This window comes from Myotis lucifugus, unplaced genomic scaffold (genome assembly GCF_000147115.1).
Source record: "Myotis lucifugus unplaced genomic scaffold, Myoluc2.0 scaffold_14, whole genome shotgun sequence".
NCBI lineage: Eukaryota > Metazoa > Chordata > Mammalia > Chiroptera > Vespertilionidae > Myotis > Myotis lucifugus.
The window spans coordinates 9,242,620-9,266,187 of NW_005871062.1; the positions used below are offsets into that span (position 1 = coordinate 9,242,620).

The 23,568-nt window shown below is 37.9% G+C and overlaps 1 protein-coding gene across 9 annotated transcripts; it reads left to right on the forward strand.

The window, feature by feature from the left end:
• Positions 1-1,528: 1,528 nt before the first annotated feature.
• Positions 1,529-23,312, forward strand: TRA2B (transformer 2 beta homolog). Of its 9 annotated transcripts, none has more exons than XM_023750582.1 (12): positions 1,531-1,757; positions 7,473-7,744; positions 8,738-8,861; positions 12,668-12,801; positions 13,793-13,955; positions 15,400-15,519; positions 15,769-15,957; positions 17,746-17,861; positions 19,062-19,145; positions 20,397-20,456; positions 21,110-21,183; positions 22,335-23,312. In XM_023750582.1, exons 3-12 carry the CDS (start codon positions 8,784-8,786, stop codon positions 22,343-22,345), a joined length of 1,029 nt encoding a protein of 342 aa, XP_023606350.1. In that variant the 5' UTR covers positions 1,531-1,757; positions 7,473-7,744; positions 8,738-8,783; the 3' UTR covers positions 22,346-23,312. The 9 variants fall into 9 exon arrangements, 8 of the variants coding, with proteins under 8 accessions (XP_023606355.1, XP_023606350.1, XP_023606353.1 ...); XM_023750585.1 differs by having other exon boundaries at positions 8,738-8,804; XR_002828225.1 differs by lacking the exons at positions 21,110-21,183; positions 22,335-23,312 and adding an exon at positions 17,993-18,120 and having other exon boundaries at positions 1,529-1,757; positions 20,397-20,447.
• The last annotated feature ends 256 nt before the right edge of the window (positions 23,313-23,568 follow it).

Here is a 23,568-nt window from a genome sequence, read left to right on the forward strand (position 1 = left end):
CCAGCAGGGTGACCAATTGGGGGGGCTGATCGATCGCCCCACGGAGGGAGGCCCAGGCCACTGGCCGGAGGGGGCGGGCAATTGATGGGGGGGGGGCGGCTCTGTGATTGCCCCACAGAGGGAGGCCCAGGCCACCCTCTGCAGGGCGATTGATTGGGGGGCTCCGCGGAACCGGAGAACCAGAGGTGTGTGGCGGCAGATGTGGGCAGCGCCAGGCCAAAGCGGGTGCGGGCAGGGGGCGGGGCCGGGAGGCAGCCAGGGCTGTGAGAGCCCCAGCAGGGGGGCTGCAAAGGCCTACCCTTGCATGAATTTCATGCATCAGGCCTCTAGTACTATAATAAAAGGTATGTAAAAGTGGTCTCTCTCAAAATATTTTATTGTACTGTACTCATCTTTTCACTTAAAGCAGTGGTTCTCAACCTTCTGGCGCTTTAAATACAGTTCCTCGTGTTGTGACCCAACCATATATTTTTGTTGCTACTTCATAACTGTAATGTTGCTATTGTTATGAATCATAATGTAAATATCTGATATGCAGGATGGTCTTAGGAGACCCCTGTGAAAGGGTCGTTGGACCGTCGAAGGGGTCGCGACCCACAGGTTGAGAACCGCTGACTTAAAGGAAGCACTTTTAGGGCTTTTTTTTTTTTTTGGCAGCATCACTACTCTTGCATTTTGGGGCCACTGTTAAGTAAAATAAAAGTTACTTGAACACAAGCACTGCAATGCTGGGAGGGTATGCAGCCTGGAGTGGCTGGGTAACGGTATGGTTCACATCCCTGGCTGGACGGAGGAGGATGGTATGAGATTTAATCACGTCACTCAGAATGGCGCACAATTAAAAATTTAAGTTGTTCATTTCTGGAATTTTCCATTTAACATTTTCAGACCACAGTTGACCCAGGTAACTGAAACCATGGAAAGTTGGGTGACGGAATACTCAATCTTCCCTCCTTGTGAATTTACTATAGTTGTACATGCCTCAAGCACTTAAAATCATAGTTGACTAACTTCTTCGGAGATTGTCTGACGTCAGTGCATCAAGATCTAGTAAAGCGCTTTGGCATTTAATACGTGCTGAAATGAACGTTTATTTAACAAAGAAAGATCTACAATGAAGGCTAAATAAATGCAAAATAAAGAACTCAGTACATGGATATCTGCCCAAAAGAAGGCACAAAAATAGAAACGAATAAAGCAGAAAAAAGAAATGAAAGATAGGAGAAACGGTGGCTATCTCTCCCTCTCCTTCCTCTGCCTACGACGGTTTCCCGGTAAAGTTCCAGAAAGGAGTCAGGCGTTACCGGGCGGCATCACCGCCGGCCGAGGCCAGCACCAAGGACGCCAACGGGCGGCTCATTTTCCCGCCTCGCTCAGACAGAGAAGGGGGTGGGGCCCCACGGAAGGCGGCGTTACGTCACATCCGGTTCGAGTCGCGCCTTGGCGGGGAAGGGACTCGGGCGCCGAGGGGCGGGGCCAACAAAGCGCGCGTTTTGAGAGGGGGCGGAGCCGGATTAAAGACGCTGCGTCACATCCGCGAGACTTAGAGCCCGTGTGGCAGCGGTGCGGAGCGGTCGGGTTCTCAGCGGCGTGGAAACTTGTGGTGCTGACAGGCTGCGGCCGAGCCTCTGTGAAGAAGGTGCAAGAGGTTGGCAGCTTCGGTTGAAGCACATCGAGCCGAGCGGCGGCGGCGGCGGCAGCAGCAGCATCGTCTAGGAGTCATGAGCGACAGCGGCGAGCAGAACTACGGCGAGCGGGTACGTAGAGGTGCAGCAGGGGGCGAATGTGTGGTCCCAGTTTCTTGCATCTCTTTTCAGGCCTGTGGGCCTCGGACAGGGAGTTGGGCGACTTCGGCTCCGAAGTCAGGCCGGGAGGAGAGGAGTCGGATTGAAAAAGCGTTTGTGAATAGTTTTTATTCGTGAGGAAGGCCAGAGAGGCAGGTTTAGGTGGCCTCGGACCCGAGTCGGCGGTTTTTTCTGTTATAAGGGGGATTAAAATGGCCGCTGCGTCCCCTCGGTGTTGGGGGAGGGGAGCAGTATCTTATTTCGCCGTTGCTCTCCAGCGAGGCCTCGCCGCCGCCATCTTGGGCTGGCGGGCTGGGCGCGCTTCCAGAGGCACAAAATGGCGGCAGAGCCGCGCGTCCACGAGGGCCGGCCCCGCGCCTCACAGGGCTACTTGGTTAGGAAAAGAAGAGCACGTTCTTTGGGGTCTTACACCGGTATTTGGACTAAGAAAGGGTCGTCTTATGAAGCCCCCCCCCCCCAAAGGATGGAACCTAGGGTGTTCTTGGGGCTTCTTTTAGGGTGGGGAGAACTAATCTGAGGTAGACTAAATTCTCGGCCCGTTAATTTGAGGAGATGGCGCGCGGGCTTTGTGTTAGGCCTAAATGGAGTGCTTTTCTTTTTGGTACCGAAAGGGCTTTCAAACCAAAACTCATCAGAGTATACCAATAGAATAGACCACGAGAAATAACGTTTTCTTATTTTATGGAGTAGATATTTTTCCATGGGATTGTATAGGACAAATTGGCGGGCAACGACGATTTATGGCGCCGTTACTTCCTTTGTTTCAAGGCATTCTAATTCTGTGGACCACTTGTACCTGTTTTTTTTTTTTTTAAGTCTCCACCTCCCCGGTGTGGAGTTCGGTGCGGGTTGATTAGATTTCAGTAGTAAAACAGTTCCCAGGTTTTAAACAGCACGTTATAAAGCTTGGTTGCGGGGTGTAGGCTTTAATGACGATGCAACAATGCAAGGCTTGCCAGAGTCTTGCATGTTTGGAGATTTAGGAGAATTTGTTAGACGAGTGATAAAAAAGCACCACAGAACTTAATTTTTTTAACTTGCTAGAAATAAGGTAGGTGTTTTTACAGTCTGTTACTTAAGATTTTTTTCCCCTTTCAGGTAGAGCCACCTTAAAATCAGTCTAAGTAATTGACAGGTAAATCTCAAATATCTTAGCAGACGCGTGTAAAACAGATTCGAGGTGGTTTAAAATATCTTAGCTCCTGGCACATTAGTGAACTTACTGTGTACCATTGGAGCCAAACCTGTTTGATTTGGTTTGAACTAATCAGGTCTCCCTTATATATTCAGGTGAATGTTTCTTAGGGTAAGAAAGTTTGAATTGTGCTCACAAATTGTGAAAGCTGTGGCTTCTAGTTTCTACTAGTTGAATATACTTTGGAAACTAGTCACTGGTATTTGTATTGGAAAGCAAATGACAATTTTTAGTCCTCAGTGATTGAACAAAACAATTACTGGGTACTTCTGCACTGTTTAGGGACAACAAAACGACTGACTAGCTTAGTTGAATATTCCTGGAAGAGTTACTAAGATCGTGAGCTTGTGGAGATGAAAATTTGCCTAAAAGAAAATAAGTTAGTATGTTTTACATAAGGGAAACAGTTGCGGTTAGGTTCAGGTTTGAGACAGCTGAAGAGGTGTCATCTTATTAATTAGAATTTTTTTGAAGCAGGCATATTTTCTTCTAGTAGAGTATACATCCTAGTGTTTTCCATAATGCTATTACATAGTCTAGGTATTCACTAAATTATTATGGAAAGAGAAAGATATAAAATAACTTTAAGCTGCATATTAGAAGAAAAAACTTTATTACTCAGGAGTCATGACTTCCTGGAAGAAATTTCTAAACTTGAAGTTGTGGGATACTTCCATTTTATTTGGTTTGGTGTTTTGTATGTTTGCTTTCCAACTGGTGGTTGGAACCTGAAGTTGTTAGAATAGACCTAAAACATGTGTTTGGACTCCCAAAGAATGCTTGGCAAACCATAAAGGTCAGTGGAACAGTTAAATAAAATACCATAAAAAGGGCTGGGAGGTAGAACAGTCAGGTCTGATTAGCAAAAAACTTCGTTTTGAAACTGCCTGAAAGCAGTGAAAAAGTTGCTTTCAGGGCAGTAATCTTGGACTTGCCTGTAGCCTCTTTGTGGAGCCTGAAAAATTTTTTCATTTCACTCTAGGCTCTCAAACATTCCAAACTGATCATGTAAATAAACACTCATACAAATCTCAATTCCGCTGTAATCTTACCCCTCATTTATATAAATCTCTAATCCACTCTCACAACCCCCAAAGTAACTCCAGAAATTTTTTGCCCCTAATCCTTTAGACATTGGAAGTAGTTCATCTCCTAAATAGAAATGTTGTGTGTGTATGCAGTAATAAATTATTCTCTTAGAACTAATATAGTGTGTCTCCCCTTGTCTTATTTTAAATGTGTATGTTGGGTGTGTTCTTGAATATTTGTGGTTTGTGTCACTTTTATGGCAGAATCTACCTTTTACCTTTACCTGGGATTTTTATGTCAAAGTGTATTTAAATTCAAGAAATGTGTCTCTGATTAGATTTGAGATCCCTGATCCTGGCCAAACCCATGCAAAAGTAAAATGTTTTTTGTTTTTGTTTTTTGTCTTTTTTTATGGTCTCCAAATTAAAGTATCCTCCAGAATTTCCAAAACTTGCCTGCAAACTTTTTTTTTTCCTGCAAAGGGGCTGACATCTTTGCCATAAGAGGCACTTATGTCACATTTGGTAGAATATTGGCTTTTTTTGTAGACCTATTTGCAATATAGGAACTAGTCTTAACTTTCTTTAGACATGAATAGTGTCTGGATACATACCATCACATCAAGCTGCCCTTCAGATTCTGCATTGTTTTCTGTTTAATCCTGAATTCTTTGTGTATTCTTTGCTTTTAACCCCAAATTCTAATTTTTATAATTGAAACATCTCAATCTAATTCTTTTCTAGAAAATTGTAGCTATTGTACCAATTTCCTTTAATAAAGGGTTGAATTTATGGAGTGGGAGGAAATAGTTTGCTTTGTTTCGTTATGAGTGATTAGGTATGAGTCTCTTGAAACCAGGTTAGCTAAGAATATTTTAATTATGTGGATAGTGTCTGAAACTAGAAAGTGACATTGTGAAACTGAAATTCCAAGTGATAAGGTAAGTAATACTGGTTTTGTTGGGGGGAAATGGAGAGGAATTAGATGGTGAGAGATGTTACATGGAATTCCCCTTGTACATCCAATTCCCATTTATGGCTGATAAAACCCCAAACCTAAGTGATGAGTATTTTTATAGTTGACGTTTTTGCCCAAGAGTACCGAACTACAATTGTCTGTATCTTTTGCACTTTAGCACTGTCATTTGTTGATACATTTTTATACATAAATTGTATTATCTCACAGTGTATAGTGATGGGGTGGTGATTAGTATTTAAAAAATTTAAGTGTTTTACCAAGGTTAGTTTTGTGTGGTGTGGGCCACATGGAATTAGGTATTGTCTGTTTTGTTTTTAAGCTGCAAGCCACAAAAGTTCTTAACTACAGCAAATTAGTCTTCAAGTTCCCCCAAATCTTTGCTTTGAATTGGATTTTGGGAGTTATTTTCAGATTGTTAACTTTTATCAACATAGATGGTCTAATATGATAGCATGAGATGAGGTCCCTCTTTTGCATTGATTTTTGTGCTTAGGTATTAGATGAAGAATAGGTAGTCTTCTGAAAGTAAAAAGGCATACTTAAACTTGCTTTTGCTGGAAAGTACTGAATGTTTTATGAATGTAAATTTTAGAGTACTGTTTTTGCAAGAGATCTCAAAAGCATGGGCCGAAAACTGATGGAGGCATGTCAGATAGTGGGTTTTTTCAGAGCATATTCTCAGTTTGAGGATTTTTCTATTACCCAATCTTCTGGTAGAGTGGCTGCAAAAAAACTAAATAGTCTTTATAGTGATATGAAAATTGACCATAATAGGTTTGATTTGCTCCCTCCCAATTTTTAAAATATTAACCTTGCAATCAGCCTGATGAGTTTGCACGTTTTTAATGTTACATGAATTCCACTTGTAACCTCTAGAATCATTTTAACAGAAAATTTGTTGACGGGATGGGACAAGTTTCTGCTTATTTCTAAGTAGGATCTCTTCGAGTAATTAGCTCAATAGTTGGTCTTTTGGTTTTATAAAGTGGCCACTTGGTAGCTAAGTTGAAATAAACCTCTTATTTACATTATTTAGTAGTGTATCTTACAGTTCAAATACAAAAGAGGAAAGGTTGGGAAGGAGTAATAACAGCAGGAAGGCGTCCATATTGATAAGTTGTGATATCTAGAGCTTTGGCTTCCATGCCAGTATCTTCTGCATCAAAGTCCTGTATCTGTACATACTCTTTAGGAGCCCTAGGAGGAAACCTGCTTGGGCATTCTGATTCCACGATTACATTTGTGCTGCTAGCAAACAGTTCCCATTACATTTTAGTGATGGATACTAAAAGAAAATTAACTACTGTGACTCCCTTAAATGAAAACCTATTTAAAAATTTTCCTGGGTTAAGTAAACAATAATTGACTTTTTAAAACTATATTGAAATTAGGCTTACTTTCTTAGAAAAGACAGCACTTCCACAAATAGCCATGGCAGTCTTTATGCCCAGATAGGTATAAAGACTTTTTTTTTTTTTAAGAAAGTTTTATTTTTCCCAGAAAGAAAATAAAACTAGGAGAGGAAATTGTTGACAGTAAAACAGAAGACGTAAGATGAAATGCAGGAAAACTGGGATGTTTTATGAGGACAATATTTTGTTTAGGGTATTGAACAGACACTAGTATATTGATGTTAAATATTTTTAGTAAATTCAAGAGGTGAGCTATACTTTTCCCCATATTGCCACCTTTAAAAAAGTAAAATTTCTCCTTTGGACTGCAGAAGGTTTTAATTGTTCATTGAGGGGGGCGAGTTTACAACATTATTTGAAAATACCAATGATGCACTCTAATTTGTTCTGCTTTCCTTCACTTGAATGTAGTAGTTGGTTGACTTGGTTTTAGTTCTAAATTTAGTAATTGGACCATTCAGAATATAAAAACTTACTAGAGCAGTTTTCTAGGGATAGGTTGAACACTTAAATATAATCCAAATTTTCAGATTCCCTGACATTGTCTTTCTATAGAACTCTTTAGACATATGGTACAAAAATGTGTGACATTAAGTACATTTCTTGACCTTATAAGACAAGTCACAATTTGTAAATCTCTCCTACCCTGAGCCCTGTCATTGTACAAATGAATTGTTCATGCTTTCCTTTCTTGCACTTTTGTATTTACGTGTCACTTTTTGACTGGAGTTGTGCTTTTGACACTTAACATATTTTCAATTGATGGATAAAATAAGAAGTGTGAAATATAGTTCTTAAAATGTTAGATGAACAGTAAATGTTCAGTAGCGCACTTCACATTCAACTTAAGCATGACAAATGAGATTGATTACCATATATATTTTAGAACTAGCAGGAGACTGTAGTTTCAGGTTTTTGAGCTGCATATTCTAGGTGTTTTTAATTATTTTTTTAATCCAAAACAAGGGATTTTTTTTTTCTAGTTTCAGTTTTGGCACTGGATTTTATCCTGGAGTTTTAAAATATTCTTCATCCTGTTCTTTTTCTATTAAGGTTAATGTTGAAGAAGGAAAATGCGGAAGTCGTCATTTGACAAGTTTTATAAATGAGTATTTGAAGCTCAGGAATAAGTGAAGCTGAAATTTGAAAAAATTAAAGAATGCATGCTAATTATCAGACCAGAAGTCCCACTTGTAGAATATTGAGCAATTTGTGTGAAGTGGGGAAGATGAAAGAAGTCAGAATTTGAAACGGAAGAATGAAGAAAAGAAATAAAAATGAAGTTAAGATAAGAAGTAATCTGGAATCAGAAAGCACTACGCTAAGTAATTACTAGTCTGTTTATGTGTCCCTGTATATTTTGCTAAACATGCATGCATTATTTGTTTAATAGAAGGAAATATATACAGGGTAAAGAAGTGCCTTCCAGGGGGAACGTTTAAATTAGGTAATTCTAATTTTAACTTCTTAGTCAAATTATATTGAAATGCGACTTTTTTAAAAAAATAACCCTTTGTAGTCAAATACCAGGCAGGAATGAGCTTTCCAGCATGGGTAAAAGTTGGCTTCATGTTGTTTCTGCTGCTCCTAGGGACATGAATAAGTACCTCCAGAGTTGGAACTGGTGGTCTCTGCCACCCCCCTGGACTTTTACTATGCACTGACCCCTATCTTAAGTACTAAGCAAATATACAGGGTGGGGCAAAAGTAGGTTTACAGTTTTGAGTATGCAGGAAAGTTTGTATTTTTTTCCATAGGAACAGCTGTAAACCTACTTCCCCCTACTCCCATATAATAGGATGTTGTCATAATTTCCCTAAAGAATGTCACGAGAGTGGTTATAGAACCAAGCCCTCAAAATCCAAGCAAAGCATTGAACAGGATACTTTTGGCATTTATGAAAACAAATTTCCTTACAGATGGCAATAGTGGAAAGCTATGACCACTTTGGTCCTAACTTTAAGGTGCATGTGTGCTAAATTCACAAGGATGATTCTTAATTCTTTTCTGTTTAATGCTTATTCCAGCTGAATGACAAGGGTTACTGCTAAAAATACCGTGGCTTCCCTTAGAATAAGGTGGGTCACACATAAAAGGGAACAGGATATCTAACTCAAAATGGCAATAGTAGCAGGTGCTTCATTCCAAAATCAGCTTTATTTCTTTTTCTCATTTTCTGCTATTAACACTTAGCTATTATAATGATGTAAGAGGTATAGGTTTATAAAGTAGCTTTCTTCTGGTTCTCCACTCCCACCACTTATGGGAGCATAAATCTAAAAGTTCTGTCATTTTCCTTTCTGTATGTTTTGTTGTAGCTGAATAGAAGAGTCAGATGATTGTAATGATGTTGCCTTCAGTTGGATGGAACAAGTACACATCAAAGTAATACTCAATGATAGCCAACCAACAGCTGTCTTCTACCCTATTGGAGAAGCCAAGGTTATCACTTCTCCTTTCTGAAATGAAAAACCCAAAAACTTTTCCTCTCACCCGAAACCTATATAACTATTAACCAATCTTACCCCAATAAATTGAATTACAGCTTTAAAAAACTACTCAGAGTTGTTGGGTCCACTGTTCATGGAAAAAGTGGCTTAAGTTGCATTTCTAGAGGGATCCCATTTTCTGAGATGTTAGGGCCTATCGTCAGTGTGAAATTGGCCTTTTTTTATAGTGTTTATTTCTGTATCTTGCAAGGAGAAGAAAATTATTACCATTTATAGGAGACAATTTCCAGCATTTGCCTTGCCCCATTACTGCTTTGTAAAAAAAAAAAAATTCCGCCTACAAACTAATAATTAAATTCATTATGTAACTTTGCATCCTGAATTACAAATAGGCAGAGAGTTGAGGTGAAAGTGATATGAGTGGATATTTCTGTTCAAGCCCTGGGTTCTTTTATTAGGAGGCTGAAAGGTTCTTGAGGTCCAAAAGAGAAAAGACTTAATTAGCCCTCAAGGAGGGGTTGGGGGGGGGTGCAGTTTAAGGTTTGATTAAATGGCCCAAGGTAGATAAAGGGCAAAAATAAACATTGATGTTAGACCACCTTACCCATTAAGGTATTTTGTTTCCCCTTGGGGGTGAAGTGGGCAGGCCTCTTGTCCTGAGCAGTAAGGTAAGGCTGATTAATGTGAGGGAGGGGTGCAGGTGAAGCAGAGATAGCACCAAGTTCCAGGAAGATGCCTTTGTCGAGAAAAAAAAAGGTGGGATGCATAACACTTCAGAGGTTGGCTAAGTCAGTGAGACTTAACTAGCATCATAAACATGTATGGTGCTTTTAAGAAATGAAGATACCTAATTCTAGACAATAGTTAAAATCAGCTCCAGATAGGGGACTTGTTTTTTTAAATACTGTAGGTCTACAAGAGTCAGTTTTAAATCTAATTATTGCATCCAGTCTTTAAAAAATAATACAGAAGAAACCTAGCAATTGGGTGGTTATTCCCACTTCTGTCACCTTTCAAAGGTTTTTTAAGCTGCTGCCTTCTCAGAATAGGGGAATGAGAAATAAGGTGTTCTGTTGGAAGGCTAACTTTTTTTCCTGATGTGTTTCCTGTAGGTTGTATGTTACTATGTGACTGACATCCAATTCATAACAACTGAATTCTTCAAGAGGTTTTCAGGGAATTTTTGTCTTTGTTTTAATATGTTCATCTTAGTTCATGATTCTTCTCCTTGAGGTACAGATGTTCAGAGTAGTGCTTCTTTTGGTAGGATTTAATGTTGACACCAGTTGTTTGTCAGCTGAGAGTAGACTTGAAATTTGCCTTGTGTAGAGGGTTTTCCCAGCTGGTTTTACAGATTTGCCTGTGGATTAAGGTTTAAAGTTAACTCTCTGCTTTTAGATTTGGCTAATAATTTAATTTTAGATCTTATTTCTTCTAGACAGGCTAAATTTCCTTGCATGTATTTCCAAGCCAGCTAATGGCCAACATAACTACAAAGGGGTTTAACTTCTTTAAGGATATTCCTGGTGAGAACAGTTGGTGCAGGTATTGTTTAGATGTTAACCTAACCAAGTTATCAGTATAGAAAGGGAAATTTTTGCATTCTGGTGTTTTCCCCCTTTCCTGGTTAAAGAAATAATTGCCCACAAAATATATATGCCAGGTAGTTTCAGAGGCTGCGTGAATTCTTAAAATTCTTGATCTGTTAGAATTTCATGGGGGAAGTCTCAATATGGCTTAGAATTACTATCTCTTCTCTTAGTGAACAGACTAATAAAAAGCATTTCAGCTTAGAATAAGGCTGTTCTGTTTAATAAAGCAAGAGGCTTTTTAAAGAAGGGGAATCTTGACCCTCTCTTTCTACTTAGATCCCTATGCTGACTAGTTTCAATTAACTGCATAACTTTGTTGGTAATCTTTTTAACTCTTACTGTGAAGCACCTATATTCTGCTTCCTTTCAGAGCATGTTTTCTTCTTTGGCTTCCATTAAAGGTTATAATTGTTCCATGACGTAATCATTCTGGTAGTGAAGTAAACAAAGGCGTTTAGTAACTTGGGTCTCCATTACTATCTTCTATGTTAGATGTTGCCTGTGGTAGAAACTAAGCCCTCATTTTTGAAAATTACTTTGTCCAAAAGTACCATCTATTTCTTTGACTTTGTTATCACTCCTAGAGGGAAGGAGTGGAAAGTTTCACATTTCATCTCACATCACACCATATTTTATGATTTTGAAGTGTTGGGAAAGTTTCTAAAGTTGTTATGGCCTAGAAACCAGAACTCATTTTACAGGCTGAGTTAACTCTTTTCTTCCCTATTCTAATCTTCAATTTTTAATTTGTCTCATTGTATATAAATTTTTTCTCTGGGTGTCATAGGAAGGATCCTCCAAATTTTCTCCATTGTGCTGTAAATCTAGAACGTAGTCTAAAATGTTTGAGGCTGTAATTTAAAAATAATCCTGTTCTATTTTTTTCAAGAATATTCTAAAGATCTACCACACAGGGAGGTCCCTAACTTTTATCCAGCAGCTTCAACATCCATTCTTCCCTCCACAGTAATGTTGGTTCCTTTTGAATCTGGCCATTTTTATTCTATCTTGGGTGGAAAAACTCACTGAACTTTATTTATGCCTTTTAATTTGCCTAACATTTGGTAACTTGAAATAAAGGTTGTCTTGTTTGATGATGCCTTAGATGTCAGTAGTGTAAGTGTGGGTGTTCTCTTATCCAATTTTCTATTTCTTCATTTGGCAGAATGTTTCTCTGGTTCCATTACTACTTATACATGTATGCCTTTTCTGCTGATTAGTTGGTCTTTGGTGAACTGCTGGTTATCCTATTTATCCATTCCATTGATAGTTTTGTTCTGAGAGAGATCTTCCTTTTGTGCCACTTACCTACTGGCTAATCCTAGTTTTGATTGGGAAAGCTATGGGTATATAGTATATACCTAGACTTCGGTTTTACATATAATTCCTAGATTCCCTTTCTAAGCCTAGGTTAGAAGCTCCTAATTTAATATTCTGGTTTTAATAGGTACGTTAGATAGCTTTTCTAACTTCCCATTTGCCCTGGCTCATCTCCATTTAACTGAGGAAGCTGTAGTTCTCTGGCACCCTCTCTATTCTTTTACCTTCGCACAATTCACTACCTTTCTGCTGTAGCTCCATCTGGTTTATTTCTGGGTCTTCCAAGGCCTCCCACCATGATTAGATGGAACAGGGTCTTAACTGTCTGGTGTCCTTCAAGCTGGTCCTTGCTTTCCACTAGGCTTCTACATTTCTCTAGGATTTGAAAAAGGTTGTCCTTGTCTCTTTTCCCACTGAAGAACAATTTGAAAAGTTGAGGTCTTAATAAAAAATCAAAAGCATTTTAAAAGTAAGTTTTATGAATTTCATAGGGTTTTGTTTTTATTGATGGTAACTTGATTGAAATAGGTATAATGGATAGAAGTCATAGTTATTTTTAATAAGGTTGTTTTTCACCCTAATCTTTATGGAGTAACATTCCCTAAACACAATCCTTGGACAGTCCCTCAGCTGCTTGGCTTTGACACCCCTTTCTGAAGAAAGTGGATCAGTTAACTTATTCCTGCTCCAAAAAGGTGGAAGTTCAAGTTAATCGACATATGTCAATTGGAGCAATGCAATTGTACTGGGTATATTCAGTTCCTGCCCTTATATTTTCTTACCTTGGAAGGGGATTGCTTTCCCTCACCATTTATTTCACAGCAGCTTATTTGTTTTAAAGTTGCCCAGAAAGTATACAAATTAAACTTTTGACATCTACGTGTAGGAATCCCGTTCTGCTTCCAGAAGTGGAAGTGCTCATGGATCTGGGAAATCTGCAAGGCATACCCCTGCAAGGTCTCGCTCCAAGGAAGATTCCAGGCGTTCCAGATCAAAGTCCAGGTCCAGATCTGAATCTAGGTAAGAAAGACTGTTGCTCTTAGCTTTGAAATTGGTGTGAACTTTGTAAACTAGGAAGATAGAGAGGATTTGATTATTTGTTGGCCTGTATAATCCTTAGTAGAAATTAAGTTAATCATAAGTTCTAGAAGACCGAAGACTATTTAATCGTTAAAGGCCTGGGCTTTTGAGTTAGGCCTCAAATCTTACCTGTTTTTTTCTGGTTTGGACAGATTATTTAACCTTTTTCCACCTTAGCTTCCTTATATAAAGGCAAGTTAGTAATAGTACCAGTTCTTCAGAATTGAGTATAAGTAACCTTCTTATTGCAAATATACTGCAGAACATTGGCTTTCAGTAACTGCAATTTTTGATTAATAGGTGTAGGCTAGTATTATATTGAATGTATGTATAAAGCAAAAGTAATAACATGTACTTTTTTTTTAATGTTGGTCAAAAGTATGCCATACATCCTGGTTGCCCAGGACAGCTCCATTATATGCCCGTTATGAAGCATCATTAACCGTACCTTTTCTCTCTTATAATGTGTCCATCCTGATTTAGATGACGATTCATATCATCACTCTCTATCTAGTTAAGAGCAACTGGTTGCTTTTAAAACACAGCAGAGGGAGCTACTATGATGGTGATTTTACCTTAAGTGAATGGTGGGCATAATGGGAGAAGCAGAAAAATAGGGTGGTATTCTGAGAGGGAGACAAATTAAGCTAGTATGGATGCATGTTTCCTGATTTTCAAAAGATGATTGAATGTGTTCACTTTATTTTTTTAATAAGAAAGGTTGGAAGAGAGTTAATGGTTTTGGAACTCTAACAGTTGAATTGACTATTAATACAGAAAAAAGGTATCAATTCCACTCATTTGGTATCATGCTAGTATATGCCTGGATTGTGTTCTGTCTTCTGGAGTTTAACTCTAGAGTATTAAAAAAAATTGTAAGCCATATTTTGTCAGCTATTTAGTCATGACCTTTCGAGCCTTTGTTTTGCAGGTCTAGATCCAGAAGAAGTTCTCGAAGGCATTATACAAGATCACGATCTCGGTCTCGCTCCCATAGACGATCCCGAAGCAGGTCTTACAGTCGAGACTATCGGAGGCGTCATAGCCACAGTCATTCTCCCATGTCTACTCGCAGACGTCATGTCGGGAATCGGGTATGATGAAAAATATTCTGTGTTTTTGAAGCAATAGACTGTCTAAAACCACTTAATTTAATAGTCCTATCTCTTTTTGAAGTTAGAAATGATTTTGACAATGGAGCATTAGCAGAGAGTTACCTCTTTGAGGCTTTCTAGTGTTTTGAAATAATCTTTTTTTAAAAGATATCTCCCAGCCTGGCCAGGTAATTTAGTTGGTTTGAGTGTCTTCCTGATATGCAAAGGTAGTGGGTTCAATCCCAATCAGGACACATAATAAGAATCACCTAATGAATGTATAAAGTGGATCAACAAATCTGTTCCCCTCCCCCTCCGTTGCCGCCTTTTAAAAAGTTAAATAAATGAAAAGGTGTCTCCCATGTATGGTGTACATTTGGACTAGCATTCATATTTAAGTTAAGCACATTGTCACATTTATAATTCAGCCCATCAAATAATACTCCATGTGCATTACTGTTATAATATTAGTACATTAGATCACATAGCATCTATGTATCTGTTCCATACTTATGTTACTTAAGTTTTCTGTGTTGGTTATTAATACCTATTACATAATGCTTTCCCATTTAATTGTAAGCAAGTTTCTTTGGGGTAGGAAGGCTTTTTCTTGTCTTCCATGAGGGTTCCAAATGAGATGGCATTTAGTGTATTTATATTGTGATTTCATTGTATAATCCAAATGGTTTTGTAGGGTGTGTGTTTGTTTCTGAGAGTGGAGTGGAATTTGGAGTAAATGAATGAAAACGGGGTAAATTCATTATGGCAACTGGAATGTCATCAAGATGTGGTTCACTTTTTATAATGATTGCAAGCAAGCTGTTTAATATCTGTTAACAGTTGAGTGCACATCTTTGACTTCATTTGTGTGTGTATGTGAATAGTTTGTTTCTAAAAATAGGATCAAGCCTAGCATTCCCTATATTTTAATTCAGCATTTTTAGTTTATCATGTATTTCTCTGGCTTGTAGAGACAATGCTATTCTGATTGTGTGTACATATTATGAATGTGTGAACTTTTTATGTTTTTATTTTTAGAGAGGAAGGGAGAGGGATAGAGATAGAAACATGGGTGAGAGGGGCATCGATTGGCTGCCTCCTGCATACCCTCTACTGGGGATCAAGCCTGTAACCTAGGCATGTGCCCTGACTGGTGACCTCTTGGTTCCTGGGTCAACACTCAACCACTGAGCCACACAAGCCAGGCTATGTGAACATTTCTTAAAATAAATTCCTAGAAAGTGAATCATTCAAAATTGCCCTCTAATCTCCCCCCAAAGAGTTAGTTTGTTTTTTAATAGTATGTGCCCCTTACCCCCCTCTACTTAATTCTAAGATTAAAATTGCTCCTGTTGTAATTCTTTCTGACCGTTTGTTTGTTTTAGTTAATCACCTGGGATATCTTTTCCATTGATTTTTGTTTGTTTCTTTGTTTGTTTTATAGAGAGGGTGGAAGGGAGGGGGAGAGACAGAGGGAGAGAAACATCGATGTGAGAGAGACACATCCACTGGTTGCCTCCCGCACACGCCCCGACCGGTGCCGGTGATCAAGCCTGCAACGGAGGTACGTGCCCTTGATCGGAATCTTAACCGGTCTGTGGGTCGATGCTCTAACCACTGAGCCAAACCGGCCAGGGCCTTTCTGCCCATTCTTAAACATGCTTGCAGCACTTGCTGTAACACGTGCATTTTTAAAATGTTTATTTAGTCTGTTTACTTTTATTCGTAGTGACACTTTTGGCTAATTTGTTTATGCTGTTTCCTTTTTATTTGATTTATGGCAAAGTTTTAAAATCTACTTTTCTATTTTTAGGCAAATCCTGATCCCAACTGCTGTCTTGGAGTATTTGGATTGAGCTTGTACACTACAGAGAGAGATCTAAGAGAAGTATTCTCTAAATATGGCCCCATTGCTGATGTGTCTATCGTATATGACCAGCAATCTAGACGTTCAAGAGGATTTGCCTTTGTATATTTTGAAAATGTAGATGATGCCAAGGAAGTAAGTAAAAGCCTGCCTATACCTTGTAAACTTCCAAGTATTTTAGGAAGGACAACTTTGGTTTTAATATTGTAAATAGGATGTGTAAATGTAGCTTGAGTTACAGGAAATGCAATCTTCTGGAAAAAGATTGAAACCAGTAAAACCAGTAATACTTATGAACTTCTTCAACCTTTTATTATGGAAAAATTCAAATATATACAGAATAATAAAGTGTGACTTAGGGCAACTGGTTATATTATGCCCCACTTCAGTATACTTCTGGCCTGCTATACCTCTAACTCAGTCACCCAACATCACCACCACATTATTTTGAAGTAAAACCTGAGGGCAGCACTTCATACATGACTGGTTCCAGATATGATATACATACTAGGTATAGTTATTGAAGGTTAATACTCTATAGACTATTTCATCAGTGTTTACATTGAACCATTTTCTACAATGAAGAATATTTAAAATTGATAGTTATGACTCAAAAAGGATCTGGTTCATATTTAAATGTTAATTGACTTCAGGCAGAATGTTGGAAGTAAAAAAAATTAGTATGTTGACTAAAAGTGAACATGGACAGCGTGAATATGGGCCATATTTTAAGAATTTGGACTTTATTTGTATATGGATAATAGCTGGAGTCATCTCCAAGGGATGGTATAAAGAAGAGAAAAGCTTGGAAACAGTGATAAACCATCTTAGGTCAATATTGAGATTGGGAATTCAGTTCTAGGTAAAATTATATGGTTATTTATGAAAACTGTACTTATTTTTGAAAACCATAAGAGTAACCTGAACTGCTAAAGGAAGAATGGAAAGCTAAATGCAAGTAATTAGGATAGACTACAATTTAAGATATTTAAGAGATTTCCAAAGATATAAATAGGGTTTTTCCCATGGTTACTAGTAGCATAGGCCTTATTTCCCTAATTTTCTGCTACAGTACACAGCTTTCTGAAGAATAGCATACTAATATTTTGTATCTGAATCAGTAGTGCCAGAAACTTATCTTCTGAGGGCTTAAACTTTCAAACAAAAAAGCATAATTGGAAGTTAAAATCTACTTATGGAAAGGGTGTTCTTTAAATGGTGGACAAACAGCTAAGTCTTTGGAATAGGGTTTTTTATTTTATTTTTGCTTTGAAGTTTCATTGCTGTATATTCTAGATGAAGGAGCTATATGTAGCTGTCTTCATTCCAGCTTTTTGCTTCCATAGCAGGGATCCATCAACTTTTTTGTTAAAAATTACTAAATATTTAAGGCCTTGTGAGCCATTAGGGGACTTTCAGTCACAACTTTTCAATGCTGTTATTGTAATGCAAAAGCAGCAATAGAATCTGTAAATTCTCATGGCTGGGACTTCACATTTGTGGCCATTGAAATTTGAATTTCATATACATTTATGAAATCTTATTCCCAGCCATTTCAAATCATAACTAATGGTTTGTCGGATATGTATTGCTTTAGAGCTAGAAGCACTGTAAGTTGTTAAAAATAACAATTCAATTACCTGATTTAAATTGACTTTGTGGCTTTTTTGATAAGCTTTTCTCCTGAGTTTTATGACTACCTTTTAAAAATTTAATAGGAGAAACAACGTAAAGTTGTGGGCCATGATGTTCTATCAACATTGAAATAAATTAATGCATCTAACTGAAACATCCAGTCCGACTTTATTTTTTAACTACTGGATAGTTTGTGACTATCCAGGATGTATATAACAACTGTGTGCGTGTGTGTGTGTGAATTAATTAATTTATTTATTTATTTATTTATTAGGCAAAAGTTATTAGGCAAAAGAGCGTGCCAATGGAATGGAGCTTGATGGACGTAGAATCAGAGTTGATTTCTCTATAACAAAAAGACCACATACCCCAACACCAGGAATTTATATGGGGAGACCTACCTAGTAAGTTTATTTTCAAGATAGAAATTTTATTGATTTCATTTGTTCACTTCCTCCATGTGCTATGGGGAAATTTTTGGCATTTCATCTAATCTTGCCATGGTATAAATAATTTTCCTTTTTTTCTTAACTAGCTAAAACTATTTGGTAATATATATTCTGTGGAAACATTCTGATTGTGGCACAAATTCTGATTGACACCATTACATAGATCCCATCCCACTGTATCATAAAGAAATACCATATATTCAGCTTTGCTTGGGTAATTAAATGTTTCTGATTTGGATAATTTTCCCCAGAATGGAAACTTAACCATTATAGTTAAAATCAAGTTTGTGTAAATCATACTCGAGTGCATTCTTTAGTTTTTGTTTCCTTAAGCAGAGTGGAAAACATGGACTGAACTAATAATAAGACAGTTCTCATGCAGAAAACTCTAATTTGGAGTCATTTTTTAAAACTTAAATATAAAGATCTTATATAAGGCAGAGAATTGTACCATAATTGCCATGTTCTAATAGGCTGAACTCCCAGTCTCAAACTGCATTCTCCATATGATTTTTTTTTTTTTGAGTGAAAATGTGGAATTGGCAAATTGGCTGAAGTTGAAAGCATGTTAGTAGAATATGTGTGCTCCCCCTTTTTTAAAGAACACATTTCTTTGTTTTGTTTTTTTTTTAATTGAAGGGGAAGGGGGAGGGAAAGATAGAAACATCAATGATGAGAGCAAATCATTGATGGGCTACCTCCTGGGCGCCTCCTACTGCATATCAAGCCCACAACCCAGACATGTGCCCTTGACCAGAATTGAACCTGGGACCCTTGAACCTGGGACCCTTCAGTCTGCAGGCTGACGGACGCTCTATCTACTGAGCCAAACCAGCTAGGGCTATTACAAATTTTTAAACTCTTGGTAAGAAGCCGCATGTACGGTTTTGCTCAGTGGACAGAGCATTGGCCTGCGCTTGTGGGCTGAAGGGTCCCAGGTTCGATTCAGGTCAAGGGCACGTGCCCGGGTTGCGGGCTCAATCTCTAGTAGGAGGTGTGCAGGAGGCAGCTGATCAATGATTCATCATTGATATTTCTATCTCCCTCTCCCTTTCTCTCTAAAATCAGTAAAAAATATATTAACAGCAAAAAGTCATGTCTAGAAAAATAGGGAAGGCTACTTGGTATTTTATAAAGATTTAATACTATTCACAGTGGCAGCTCACGCCGTCGTGATTACTACGACAGAGGATACGATCGAGGCTATGATGATCGGGACTACTATAGCAGATCATACAGGTAAGTTAACCATAATAAAATGTGAGTTTTAAGTTGCCAAAGACTTGAAGGAAGCAACAACTTTTCTGAATCTCAGTTGCAACTTTTTTTCACCCCTCCTAATTATAAGAGAAAGTTTATGTAAAAGGTTACAGAGGTAGTAGCCCTTGAGGCTTAGGAGAGAGAAAAGCAGAGGTAACATGCCTGGGGAGAAAGGGAAAACGGAAAGGTGGGTGCAGGTGCCCTAGAAGGGAGAGTGCACCTCAGTTGCAGCATAACTTAAGCATAACTTTTGTCATTTTTAATAAAAGCATTACTTTTTTATACCAAGATAACCAGAGCTAGTTTTTAAACCAGATTTTTAGGTTTTGTCTCTTTTTAAATTAATCTGTATACTTTGAGCATGGCGGAAACAATTACAGACCATACTTCAGTTTTTCCTCCTTTTTTTAAATACTGTTTTTAAAGCAAAATAAACTGCTTTGAAAGTTAATGCTTTATAAAGCAGAGTTGTGGGGGATTTTTGTATATCTAATGTATCGTGCACTAAAAGGCAGGTAAAGGTGATTCTTGGAAGAGTCCATAAAAGTATTTATATAAGAAAAATAGTAACAATTTGTTCATTACCGAACTTCAAATTTTTATGGGGTTGGTAGAGTTATGCCTATCATACTTGAAAAACAAAAGATCTTTTTGAGAAAAGATCAAAACAAAGTACAAGTTTCCTTTGTTTTAGCAGCAGCAATAATTGAGACCCTGCCTTGTCAGAATGTAACTTCTGTAATAAGTATTGCCACAGTAATCCATGATACCTTATCTTGGTGTGATGTTGGGGTATAGATACCTTCTTTAAAAAAAAAAACGATTTGATAATGTTTTATGAAATTGACAATTGTTGGTGTCTTAATATCTATGGAAGTGAGGCCATAGGGTGCTTCTGACATTGTCCAGCATCTTATTTTGGACAACATTTTATTTAGAGTATTTTTGCATTAAATAGCACTTGAGGGATTGCTTATGGAAGCTGAGGATATTAAAGTGGTAGATTTGGTCTTCGTTTTAATTAATTTGAGCATTTACTTAGAGATATTCTTTGTTCTAATGATACTTGTTTTAGCCACCAGAGAGCTCTATGCCAAGGAATGGCAAAGGTAGCTCTTTATCATTTTACTTACAAGAATCTAGCTTTCATATCTCACATGTTTGTTTTACTTCATGAATTGAAAATTCTTTCAAAAACTCATAAAAGTTAATGAATTTTTGCCTTTACAGAGGAGGTGGTGGAGGTGGAGGAGGATGGAGAGCTGCTCAAGACAGGGATCAGATTTACAGGTATGCCAGAGAGGGTTATAAATCTTACAACAGTAGAAACAGCTCACATGAAGACTCCATTACTAGTCTTTTGGTAGTTAAATTATGTGGCATCGCACAAGATTGGATTGCATGAAGTTCATTAAATGTTGTAACTGACCCCAAGTGATGTGGCCATGGCTTTGTGCATTTGCAGAAATTGGTTAAGCTTTTACTCAGTGGTATCATTTTTGTACTTGAATAAGATAATGATGGGTATAAGGTCATTGATTAGGACCTATAATATTTTTAGTATCTATTCGTGATAGCTGTTCTCTTTTGCTACATTTTCTTTGTTGGCTGTTAAACACTTAAGTCAGTCTTAACAAATTGAAATCACTTTGATACACTAGTGAAATTTATTTTGAGGGCGTGCTTGGGATTAGTGGAAAAGACTTATTTTCTCATATTTAGTAGTATTTAAAATGGGTTAGTATATTATCAATGGATGAAACAGCAAGGAGTAATTTGACTTCTGGTAGTATTGAGTGATCAGACCTTGAAATCCCATGACTAATACAAAGTTTTTGCGGGTTGATGGCAGCCTTCTAGTTTTAGAAACTGATAAAGGGACTGTGCATAATTATATGTCTTTTCATCTAATTGTGATCTCTGGGATCTTAATTTGTTTACAGAAGACGGTCACCTTCTCCTTACTATAGTCGTGGAGGATATAGATCACGTTCCAGATCTCGATCATACTCACCTCGTAAGTTTTTGTCTTGATATATTATTTAGTTTATATATTGTGATAATATGGCTTGCCCTACCTAATTTGCCAAACCACAGCAGAGTAACTTTCTTATGCAGAAAAGGGGTTCATTCAAGTAGTTTCATGTACTAGAGGCCCAATGCACAAAATTTGTGCAAGAGTAGGCCTTCCTTCCCTCTGGCACCCGGGACCCAGGCTTCCCTCACAGCTCCGGCTTCGTCTGGAGGGGCATCCAGTCTAATTAGCACATTACACTTTTTTTATTATAGACTAGAGGCCCGGTGCACGAAATTTGTGCACAGGGTTGGGGGGATCCCTCAGCCTGGCCTGCAACCTCTCCAATCCAGGAGAGATGAGGCCTAAACCTGCAGTCAGACATCCCTCTCGCAATCTGGGACCACTGGCTCCTAACCACTCGCATGCCTGCATGCCTGCCAGCCTGATCACCCCTAACCACCTCTGCCTCAGCCCCTGCCACCAGGGCTTTGTCCAGAAGATGTCTGGTCTAATTAGCATATTATCCTTTTATTAGTATAGATAATCCCACAAACTTTATGTTTAGGGTTCCAGATGGTATGAAAAGAACCCTTGAAACCTAGTTTCTAATTAAAATAGTAAATATAGCCCTAGCTGGTTTGCCTCAGTGGATAGAGCATTGGCCTGTGGGCTGAAGGATCCTGGGCTCAATTCCGGTCAAGGGCACATGCACAGGTTGCAGTCTCGATCCCCAGTGCAAGAGGCAGCCAATCAATGATTCACTCATCATTGATGTCTATTTCTCCCTTTCCCTTCCTCTCTGAAATCAATAAGAAATACATTTATTTAAATAAAGTGTGTGTGTGTGTGTGTGTCTGTAGGTAGTCTCACCATTTGTAGCACTAGTGCTTGTAATTTTTGCACATCTTGGGAACATCTTTGTGACTTAACCTTACTTAGCTCAGGTTGATAATTACTTCCTAGTTATTTCTATTGTTTCACATTGATTCATTTCTAGAGACTCTTGTGTGAAAGTCTTCCTCTATTTTCACAGAAGAGAATCTGGTACATAGGAATGTCTGAATGACAGATCATTCTAAAATTCTCAGTAAAATATACTTGCTAATAAGTTCTCAGAATTAATGCCCCTTTTTTTCTCTCTTCAATTCCAGGTCGCTATTAAAGCATGAAGTGGAAGGCTTTCTGAAACCTACCTTAGAGTTTGGATATTGTTTGTGGACAATATTTTTTATTGTCTCCTGTTTAAAAAGTGAACAGTGCCTAGTGAAGTTAGGTGACTTTTACACCTTTTATGATGACTACTTTTGGTGGAGTTGAAATGCTGTTCTCATTCGCATTTGTGTAGTTCGGTGCTTTGTTCCAAGTTAAGTGTTTTCAGAAAAGTATGTTTTGCATGTATTTTTTTACAGTCTAAATTTTGACTGCTGAGAAGTTTTTATTGTACAAAACTTCATTTAAAGGGTTTTTCTACTGAATCCAGGGTATTCTGAAGATCGAAGCCTGTGTGTAAAATGCTACCAAATGGCAAAAAGCAACAATAAAGTTTGATTTTTACTTTTCTTTCTAACATCAGTGCTTAGCAGAATTGTTCAGACTAGGTTGTCAATAGTAAATTTGAAGACAAAAATGTCCATTTTCCTTTAGTCCATGGAACCTACCATACTTAATATACCTGCAACTAAATATTAAAAATTATGCTCTGTAACTCAGTACTGCTAGTATTAGAACTAATGATCTTTCAATACAGCAAATGCTTAATGCTTATACTAATGTGGATTTGTCAGCCTTTATGTAATCTGTATTATATAGCAGGGAAAGAGTGGCACAATGTATGGCTTAAAAAGGCTATTTCTCAATGATGGTATTTCAACTGGTTATCAGCAAGTGACAATACATTCCACCACAAGTGTGCTCTTGTTCTAGCTTTTAGACTATATGAAAGAAACTGGGTGCTTCAGAATTTGGAGAAAGAAACACTACTGTGTTGTGGATGAACTGAAGACTGCCTGTTCATTTTTTAAATATTATTTCAGGTCCTTTGCATACCAGAGGAGGCCCAATTTCACTCAAATGTTTTGAGAACTGTGTTAAATAAATGCAAATGAAAAGTAAAGTGCTGGTACAATTCAGTTTACAAAGATTTTATTTTAACCTAGGAGTAGTTACTTAACCAGAACGATCCTCTCTACTTGGGGGTTGGCATTGTATTAAATAACTAGTTTCACCCTTATTCTGAGAGTGTCTGAAATGCATGTTCTCAGTATTGTTTCTTCCGAATTTTATGCAAATGGCCAATTCTGTAGAAATTGCTATAGGTAGGCTATTTTGTTGGCCTGCTGATCTTTTTTTTAAATTGATTTGAGAGAGGGGAAGGGAAATGGATAT

Bases quoted from the DNA above. Each gene is read 5' to 3' on its own strand.
- TRA2B (XM_023750582.1), top strand. From the start codon at position 8,784: ATGGAACAAGTACACATCAAAGTAATACTCAATGATAGCCAACCAACA. The intron at 15,520-15,768 runs GTACGTGCCCTT...TTCTATTTTTAG, and splicing joins TGATCAAGCCTGCAACGGAG to GCAAATCCTGATCCCAACTG. The intron at 17,862-19,061 runs GTAAGTTTATTT...TACTATTCACAG, and splicing joins TATATGGGGAGACCTACCTA to TGGCAGCTCACGCCGTCGTG.